The sequence below is a fragment of the Lactuca virosa genome, chromosome 6 (genome assembly GCF_052849685.1).
Source record: "Lactuca virosa cultivar CGN04683 chromosome 6, Lactuca_virosa_CGN04683_v6, whole genome shotgun sequence".
Lineage (NCBI taxonomy): Eukaryota > Viridiplantae > Streptophyta > Magnoliopsida > Asterales > Asteraceae > Lactuca > Lactuca virosa.
The window spans coordinates 205376886-205387397 of NC_136431.1; the positions used below are offsets into that span (position 1 = coordinate 205376886).

A 10512-nucleotide genomic window follows, 5' to 3' on the forward strand; every position below is an offset into this window, starting at 1 on the left:
CAAACCACCATAAAATTTCTCATCGTTATCTTCTCTTCCTTAAAGTCGGTTGCCGCCATTGTCCTCCAATACGGGTATGTGTTGTAATTCGTCTTATACAATCTCATGTCGGCAATTTTGTCTTGCAAACGTCGTTTCTCTCGCCATTTGTTTTTTGTTTTTAATATATCATTTGTTTTTGTAGGTGGATAAATTTATGTTTACTAACATGTATTATTTTCTTTCTTTTTTACCTAAAAGTAGTCTTTGAAAATTTCGTAAAGAAAAAGTTAATAAAAAGGTAATTTACATAAAAGAATAAATTATACAAATGACAATACCCTGGCTCATACATATAAGAGTCAGGATAGGAAAATGGATACTATTTGTCTTCCCCTTTTCAAGAAAGTAATGAAAATCCGCAATATGCAAAACTAGAAAACAAGCAATAAGATAGTATTTCACAGTAGATGGCTTCCATAAAAGAAGCTTATACAAGCAGCAATTACAACATTTCCTAGCAACAATCGATAAAAATGATTATAGCTCAGGGGTATTTTCGTATTCTTACTATAAAGCATCAAATAACACCTAGAAATTAATCAACAACCTTTATATAGAACATAACTTAAGAACACATTTTTATGTGCATTCCTGAAACTACATATTCAACTTCATCCATAAAACTCAAATGGAAACTGATCTTCACTTCCAAATATTCCCGTAAAGCTTTGGTTTCCTGAATATGGTGACATGTATGCAAATCGACTTAGATCATCAACAAGTTCAACTTCATCTGTAAAATTCGAGTATGATGAACTTGGTGAGATCTCAAATTGGTGATTAGGTTGCCATGGACTCATCGGGTGTGGTATCTCGTTCACTGTGAAATTCCCGAAGTGCCCTTCTTGTCCTTTCGACTGTTCCTATAAACCCCAAAACACGTTTAATAATACTATTCTTAAAGATCATTTTGTAATCTTGTAGGTTGCATTTGTTACATTAGATATGAGTGGACAAACTTTCTAGGTTTGTTTTCAATGATGAGGATGAGGACATTTACGTTTTTTTGGGTAGACGAGAGATTGAGAAACTATCTATCACAACTTGTTCCAACTTTTTCTGGCAAGACAAAAAAATTGCAGTTTTTCTCTCATTGACATCACTTCTGGACCTATTTTGTTGCAGGTCAAAAAATTCTAGAGTCTGTGTTTTGTCATATCATGCTGCTGTTTAAGAGTTGAATATGGTTAGTTGTACCTTGGAAGAATCAAGAATCAAATCGGGTGAGACCCAAAAGCTTGAAGAATTGTTGAAGCCTATTGATGAAGTTGGTTCGTTCTCGGATGTAGAAATTTTCTCATAAGAAGTTAGAGGACTTGATAAATTACTCTCATCGCCTATACGGGTGCTTGTTTGAAGAACCATTGGCTCATTTATAACTCCTTTAGAACTGCTTCCAATTTCCGTGGTTTTCGGTTCACTATTAACATAGCTTATTTTTGACTCGTTCTTTTTTGTCACACGACACAATGCATAAGGTCCCTATAAATGCAACTCATCATTAGATTCTTTAATCCTAAAGCTTTTAACAAAATTATTAATTATAACGCAAAATACCAAAAGAAAAAAAAACATTCCATACTTTCATTATTTATTCAATTTAGCGACTCAACAACTATTTGCGATGATTAGACCAATATATAAACTTGTTTGGCTTTTAAAGAAACCATTTCTTCCGTCACCAATTTGTTAAAATACAGAAAAATACAATGTGCGTTTCACAATTTAGCGATTTAGCCACTCAACTGTTTTTTTCCTTATTATAATAATAGTACAATGGTTATATTTGTTTTAACCTTAAAAAAAAACCATATTTTGTCGGTTACCAATTTTGTAAAGGCTAAAATACAAAAAGATACAATGAACTTTCATATTTTTTTTATTGATTTAGTAATAAAACAATTATCTTATAATTATTATAATAATAATTGAGTAGCTAAATCAATAAAGATTATTAGTTTTGTTACTATATCGATAAAATTGTAAACATACGCTAAGCCTTTTTCTATATTTTAACCCTTGTAACTAGAAAAATGGTTTTCACAAATGGTCGATAAAAATTGATGATGAATTATCTAAATCAATAAAATAATGAAAATACAAGTGTATTTTAGTACAAATTTATACCTGAAAACTTGGTGCACCTCCCGAAACATCATCACATAATCGATACTCATGCATCACCCAATCCGTACGATCACCTAATGGTGCTCTACCACGATAAAAAACTAGGGTTTTACGATACCCCACCAAAGAAGATCGATCTCTTGAAAACACTTTTCGATCTTTTCCTGTGGCTTTCCAATACCCCGCATTTGTAGCTCTATTTGTACGCGATCCATTCGGGTACTTGCGATCACGTGGCACAAAAAAGAACCACTCCATATCGCGTTTTGGGAGAAAAGATTTATCTGTAATTAAATAATTAACACACCAATTAAAAAGTATGTCATGATTAAAGGACTCCAATATTGTTGCTTTAAAGATAAAAAGAAAGATTCTGCAACAAGATTATGGTCTGAAAAGTTTAGTGATCTGGGTGATTCGTTTTTTTACCCAAAAGAGCTCAAAAACCGATCCTTTTTCAAAGTGATCATGAAATGGGTTTCGTTTGGCATTAAAATAAACAGGTTGCGTGCATTCAAAAGCTTCAAGTTTGTTTTTAAAAAATCGAACTTACCAGGCAATTCCCATGGATCAAACTTGTACAATTCGATAACTGGAATCACTTCGAGTTCAATTTCAATCCCTTCGACCTTTCTTTTAAGGTAATACCCGATTAATTCTTCATCTGTTGGATGAAACCGAAACCCTGGTGGCAATGTCGCCCCTCCCATATTTTTTTAAAAATTAATTCACAGAAAAAAACTATAGAACAAAAACAAGATCAAAAGCAGCTTAAAACTTAAAACAACAATGTTGAAAATTATCGGTTTTGTTAAGTATCCGTATTGTATCTATTGAAAATCTGAAAAATCCAAAAATAAAAACTTTTCTCGACACAGAATTTTATCTCAACAATCGCAAGCAAGTTCCATAGAATGCATCCGTTGTTCAACAAGATCATCTTCTTCAAAATATTCAACGGATTCTTAACAATCGAACACCCTCCCCCACTAAAAAAGATTTGATTTTTGGAACACCCAGAAGCAAAAAAAGGAGTAGAAATTCAAATTTTGTTAATGGGAGAAGAGGGGAGGTTTAAGTTTCAGATGGAGATGGGTTTTATACAACATTTTTGGGGGTAAAAAGTGTAAGATTTTATTTTAAAGAATATAAAGAACATAAACACCGAAAGGTGAATGGTATGTCTGAAGCTAAAAACAAAATTCCATAAGAAGGGGCCGAGAACCACCATCGAGTTCACACCTGAAAACGGTTATACCCGCCAATAAAGTTTCAATGGTGGCCGTTGAGTTTGGTTTACAATTTTTACTGCATAATGTACTACTCATGTTAATTTCATCTTCCAAATTAGTAATTTATACATAAATTGGTTTTATTGATAATAATTAATAATTTTCCAAATATATTATTTTATGTAATTTTATATTTATCATATAATATATCAACTAGGTGTGAAACCCGTGTACTACATGAGTTTATGAAAAATAAAAAATTTAATATCAATATGTAAATATTAAACATTTATAAAGTGCATCACCGGTTATAAAGGTGGGCAATAAGGGCTTGTGCACAGGGCCTAATTTTTTGTGGGCCCAACTTTTTTTTTTTTCTTTCTTCATGTTATGCCCATATCTTAATGGAAAGATAGTCGAACAAATACTATGAATGTGAGGTTACTGGATTTAACAAACGAGTACAATTTGTCCTATAAAAGCAATTGATTTTACTTTAAGTTATGCGTTCTCAATGGAAATAGTTAAAACGGATAAAACTTTGTTAAAAATGACGAACATTTGATTGTAAATCAAAACTCGAACAGATCCAGTTAGTTAATTCATCAACATTTTGTTGTAATTTTATAATAATTAAATTAATTAAAAAAAATTAAAAACTATATTATTAAAATTGTAATTAAGTTTTTCTTTAAACATCGCTATTTTTATTTTAATAAACTTAATGTTATCTTCAAACTTAAAAGTATTGGACTCGTATTTTTTTTTTTTTTTTTTTTGGTATCACACATTTAATTCATTGTCAATAAAGTAAAACCTAAACTTATCCACCGAGAACGAAATCTTAAAGAGTATAAACTACAAAAAGTTGATCAACCAATTTGATATCCGTAATGTTAGAAGAGCTTCACGGGTCGTCGGTTAGATGTACAATATGTAATTAGTCATTAAAATACTATGATTTTGCTTTGTTTATTGCTATAAAGTTTATCGTCTTTTTTTAAAAAAAAAATACTTTATGTATTTTAATTCGTTACATGTTATGGCTAAGGGCTTTTTTTTTCAGCTCGTCATGGGCATTTGAATCCTCAGGACCGGCCCTGATAAAGTGATTGGAAAAAGAAAGTAAATCAATGAATTTGTAACATTTATGTGAATTTATTCTCAAATTAATAAAATGACAATATTATATGAATAGAATGAGAACATTCCATATATATAACCGTAAATTTTGGAAATTAAATGTAAGAATGAAAAACCTCAAAAAATAACAAGTGGAAAATAAACAAAATGAAAAAACCAAAAAAAAGCCATGTGGCAAAATGAATGAGAAGAAGACATGTGACAAAAAAAAACTTTCATTTATTAGAGACTATGTGTAATACTCGTGTATTACACGAGTTGATAAAAAAATTAAATATTAAAATGTAAACGTTAAGTATTTTTTAAATAGAATTTTAAAATAAGGAATGAATAAACTTATTAACTATAATTACTATCACATTTATTACATTTAATATATATATATATATATATATATATATATATATATATATATATATATATATAGATCCGGTAAGAAGAAAATTTTTGGTAGGAAGGTAAGAAGTTTTTTTTCTATATATATTTTTGACGAACAAAATAAATGAATCACTAGATGATTCATTTGTAAGATGATTCACAAGAAAAAATTCCCAAAAAATCATCTTTATGATTCATTTTTAAGTAAATTAAGAAAAAAATCACTTTTATGACAATTTTAGTGAATAACAACAAAATCATTGTATAAATAAATCATCGAGATGTTTTTTTGAGAATTTTTTCTTGTGAATCATCCTACAAATGAATCATCTAATGATTCATTTTGTTTGTTCGCGAAAAAAATATGTAGAAAAAAAAACTTCTTACCTTCCTACCAAAAATTTACTTCTTATTTGAATCATTAGATGATTCATTTGTAAGATGATTCACAAGAAAAAATTCTCAAAAAAACATCTCGATGATTCATTTATACAATGATTTTGTTGTTATTCACTAAAATTGTCATAAAAGTGAATTTTTTCTTAATTTAGTTAAAAATGAATCATAAAGATGTTTTTTTGGGAATTTTTTCTTGTGAATCATCTTACAAATGAATCATCTAGTGATTCATTTATTTTGTTCGTCAAAAAAATATGTACAAAAAAAACTTCTTACCTTCCTACCAAAAAAAATTTCTTACCGGATCTATATCATATATATATATATATATATATATATATATATATATATATAAGTATTATGTGGCTTTTAATTTAAAATTTGAAAAAACCCAGAAATTGACATGTGAATATTATTTATTTTAAAAATATAATAAAATGACAAGTGTCAAAAACTCATGAGAGATTAACACGTGACAAAATGAATCTTCATTTATTATAGTTGATGTTAAGTTTTGTTTACCAAATTTTATTACTTTACTTGCTAACTAGTTTTTCAAATAAAATTTAATTTTTAGTTAAATTAGTTTTTTCGGTAGTGCATCAAACACAATTTTAAAAAGTTTCAAATTTTAAGCAATTGTAGAAAAAATAGTTTTATGACAGAATAATAAAATTAGATATGAAAGGGTTTTTCTCTACACTTGATTAGAATTTTCGACATGTAATAAGAAGCAATTTTTTATTTTCAATATTATAAGTTGTTTAATTTATGAATGCATGATCTATAATTATTTAGGGTTGATATTCTACTTTTGGGATTGTGTAATGGGCATTTAAGGAATCGGGTTCGAAGTGTTTCTATTTTGTAATATGATATGATCCACAAGTAGAGTTGGGCGGTTCTCCCAATAATTTGTAGTAGAATTATACTTATTTTTTATTAAAAAAATTAGATCTATATATATATAAACATATGATAATTTAATAAAAACTTACAAAATATTATATTCTCTTTAAAAAATTCAAGCCATGTATTTGTGGATATTGAATCATAATTAAAACAAAATAACAATAAAAATAATAAAAGAAGGTTAAAGAGATGTGAAGAGGGGATTAGCATCAGCAGTCCACCCAACATCTCCAAAAAGTATGTTCAACAGTTCAAGCAATGTGTCAGTATCCCAATGTTTTTTTTTTCAATTAAACTTTATATATTGCAAATTACACTTTATTGTTTTTTAAATAAAAATAAATTGCCCTAATAACTAGAGACCATTGTTGATATACATTTATTATATTATAAATATAAAAAGAATAAAAACTTAGTTTTTCCATAAAAAAGTAAAATATTACATTTAATACTATTTTTGAGAAATAACTGTTTTAATTGTATTCAATTCTAACAAATCTAATTGATTACACAAAAGATAATGATTTTTTTTTACTGCTATACCATGTATACCATATTATTTTTCAGTTTTATATTTTTTGTCCAATTTTTAAGGTTTGTTATGAAATTCTTAAGAATTTGGTCCATTTTTTTAGTTCACCCTAAAATTAAATTATTTTTACATATTTACTTTTTATAAAAAAATTTAAAGTTTTTTTCATTTTTTTGTACTTTCTGTTAGCCTTTTTAAACTTGTGTTATAATTTTTTATAAGTTTTTTATACATTTTTATACAACCTTTTAAAAGTTATTTTACACTTTTATACTAATTTTTTATTTTTTTTTTAAAAAAAATATAACCTTTTAAGTTCAAAAACATTTAAGTGTGTTTTATCATTAAGTTATACTTTTGTTGCAAATTTAAACAATCGATTGGTTTGGTTCAAGTGTTTTATTTTCTCTAGACAAAAAACTAATATGGTTCCACATATGATCTAAGTTTGCAAACATTTGAGTAAATTTAGGTGCTGTTTGTTTTTAAAAAAAAAACCACTTCAGACCACTTATTGATGCGCCGCGCAGCACACACGTAACACTTGACCATTTGCAGCTGTTTGTTTTTCAGAAGACTTCTGACTTAAAAACTGATGTGTGTGTGCTGCGTGGCGCAGCACTAAAGCAACTGCTTCAAACCTCTTCACACATTACTTTAACTTACTGCAGCAGTCTGTAGACGTTAAAAAACAAACATACTTTTTATTTAAAATTGTAGCCGTTTGTTCCACCTCTTCTGCTACAGAGAGTTGTAGAGGTGATCCGCAGACTTCATACATTTTTGCTTCGAAAAAACAAACAACACTTTAATGTCTTTTATATAATTTGCCTTAATTTAAACTTTATAATTTTATAAAAAACAAGCCATACTAAAAATTTACCATAATTATGTAGAAAAGTGTGTTGGAAGAGTGTTTGTTGTGGGATAGGGGGCTTTGGAGCAAGTAATTGAAACCACATTGTGGTGAATCTAAACTTATAAATTTACGTGGGGTCATGTCTAGCAAAAACACCCTGTCGAGATTCCAGAATCGATTTGTTATTGGGGTGTTGGGATTTTTTTCTATGGTTGGAGAGATGGCAACATTTTATTTATGTATGTTGATAGAAGAAGAAAAGAATGACGTGAATAATAATGGTTTGAAGTAGTAAACTTATCGGGTTAAATTTTAAATTATGAATTATTTTTTTTATATAATTACATATAGTTGTTAAAGGCTAATCAGGATGGTCAAAGAGTAAATGCCTCCGGCTTCTTTCTCATCCATCCATTGCGTCCCATGTCACACACCACGAAACGCCACGGTCGTGGCACCAAGGATGGTGTGCACGACTGTGGCCACCCTGTCTGTCACCTGGTCACTAGAAGAACTCGTGGCATGCATACCGTAAGGCTTTATATCAAGTTCTTTATGAACTATGGAAACGTTATACGTTAAATAACCATTATATATATATATATATATATATATATATATATATATATATATATGAAAACTAAATAAATAAATACAAATAATAAAGCATATAAGGGTTAAGAACCGGTTCGCTAGAAGCACTACATTTATACATCTTTTTTCTTTGTTGAGACCTGCATGGTACTTTCTTTCCTTTGCATGGTTTCCGTAATCATTTCCACTTCTTCAAAAAGAATCAGATAGAAAATACGAAGAACACAAACTCAACACTTTTCCAACATCATCATTCATTCAGTATAAATTAGATGGTTTATATCAAACAAATTACATCATAAAGCTTCACTACAATCACACTCGATCACTCAGTTTTATACAAGATTTACAACAGAAAGGAAGAAACCCAAGTCAGAAACCCTAACTGAGATAGGAAGAATGAGAGAGAAAAATAATTGTGAAAGTAAAAATGAGATGAATAATGAGAGAAGCTAGCCAACTGCATCTGATATATATCCGGATCAGGAGAACGACTCGTTTAACCGACAAACGTGTTTATCCTCAAAATTTACATAAAGTTCCCTGCAGAATAAATAAGAGAACACAAAATACCCACAAACCAAACATACAAATATTAAGTTTGAAAATAATAAGTGTATATATTTTTAACATCCCCCTCAAACATAATATTTGAAAACATACTATTTACTAGAAAAGATATCTATAAGGCCTGACCTACCTGAAATATAATCATGTTGAAATGAAACTAAAGACTTTGTAACAATATAACATTTTGTTCTGAAGAATCAATTTTAACCACTTTAACAATACTTTTATCAAAATTTTCTCTTACAAAATGAACACCAATCTCAAAATGTTATGTTTTTTTCATGAAAAATAGGATTAACAACTAATTTGATAGCAGACTCGTTATCACAAAAAATTTTAACAGCAGTTAAATTTTTAATACCAATACGAAATAAAATCTTTAACACCCATAAAATCTCACAGGTAATAGATCCCAAAGCACGGTATGCAGAATCATTGGATGATCTGGACACTGTATGTCACACCCCCGAACCAGAACGACGGAAACGTCCGAATGTAGATGACGTCATTGCACAGTATCATAACAATTGAATATAAATGAATCATAGCAACACAAACATCATACATTGAGATTACAAGTTTACATTGTTTACAAACGTCGCTTGCTCAAAAGTTACATACAAATTCTGAAAAGTAGAAAACATGATGCAGCGCCACCTGCCCTCAAAATGTTTGGATACATGTTTATTGGTTTATTGAGAATACAAGTGATTTTGAAAAGTGTCAACAATTAAGTTGGTGAGTTCATAAGCATTTTGTATGAGAAGGATTTATATCGGTTTCGTGTAAAATGATTTTTGTATACTTCTAGAAAATCCGATATTTTCTTTAAAAACGAGTTGTAAGCTTTATACCCAAAACTAAAATGTATGTATTTCCTTTGTATCTTTTCCTTGTAAAATGAATATGTATGTTTCCAGAAAATCCAATATTTTCTTAAATATGAACTATTATCTTAAACCCTAAGACCAAAAATGTAAGTTATATTTTACTGAGAAATAGAATGTGGTTTTATCTTTGTATAAAACTAATGAAGTGTAAGTTACTCCGTAAACCAAGTCGTTTTGTTAATCCCTATGTGAGTTATTATAACCATGCTTAATATGACTGATATGCCTGAATGACGTTCTTCAGGCGTCGGAGTTGGTAGACTTTTGTCACCCTAGACTTGCCGGTGTAAGTGTAGCGAACAACTGAGGTGTGGGGTTGTCAATCCCGTATAGATCTATACACAACTATCTCGCTTTCCCTCAAGGAGACTCTGGTTATAATGCAGGACTTAAGGTGTACGCTAGGTAGGTACGGTGAAGGAACGTCTCACAAGAGCATCAACAGATTTACATGAACTATAACTCCTTTTTCTTGTAAAATGAAATAAATATACATTTGAATAATTATATAGTTCTTCTGAAATGAAAGTGTGGTTTTAGAACTACCAAACTATATCACTTATAGTTTATCTTATATGTTTGTTGAGACTATTTATATAATATTTTATATAAATATAAAATTATAATCCTGTGTAGAGTCAAAATATGAGGTCTTTGGGTTGTAACCCACCAAAATAGTAAATAACTATATTGTAACCATTTTTGCTAGAAAAGTTATTTTTTTAGTAAATGTTTCCAAAACCTTGTAGTTTCACAAATCATATTTTCCTGGTGATATATGTGACACATAATGAGTTATGTTTCTGATTAACTTTGCATATCAAAACTAATTTA

At 29.1% G+C, this 10512-nt stretch overlaps 1 protein-coding gene across 2 annotated transcripts; it reads right to left on the reverse strand.

Moving 5' to 3' along the window:
• Nucleotides 1-414: 414 nt before the first annotated feature.
• Nucleotides 415-3288, reverse strand: LOC145122844 (NAC domain-containing protein 71-like). Of its 2 annotated transcripts, none has more exons than XM_079058415.1 (4): nucleotides 2723-3288; nucleotides 2170-2453; nucleotides 1240-1524; nucleotides 415-899 (listed from the first exon to the last, which is right to left on the reverse strand). In XM_079058415.1, the coding sequence occupies exons 1-4, from the start codon at nucleotides 2877-2879 to the stop codon at nucleotides 654-656; spliced, it is 972 nt and encodes a 323-aa protein (XP_078914541.1). In that variant the 5' UTR covers nucleotides 2880-3288; the 3' UTR covers nucleotides 415-653. The 2 variants fall into 2 exon arrangements, with proteins under 2 accessions (XP_078914541.1, XP_078914540.1); XM_079058414.1 differs by having other exon boundaries at nucleotides 415-905; nucleotides 2723-3283.
• Nucleotides 3289-10512: the final 7224 nt, after the last annotated feature.

What these genes read in the sequence shown, in the direction of transcription:
- LOC145122844 (XM_079058414.1), bottom strand. Translation starts at nt 2,879, where the DNA reads ATGGGAGGGGCGACATTGCCACCAGGGTTTCGGTTTCATCCAACAGAT. An exon ending in GAGGTGCACCAAGTTTTCAG is followed by an intron (nt 1,525 to 2,169) that starts GTATAAATTTGT and finishes TTGCATTTATAG; the next exon opens with GGACCTTATGCATTGTGTCG. An exon ending in TGATTCTTGATTCTTCCAAG is followed by an intron (nt 906 to 1,239) that starts GTACAACTAACC and finishes TGGGGTTTATAG; the next exon opens with GAACAGTCGAAAGGACAAGA.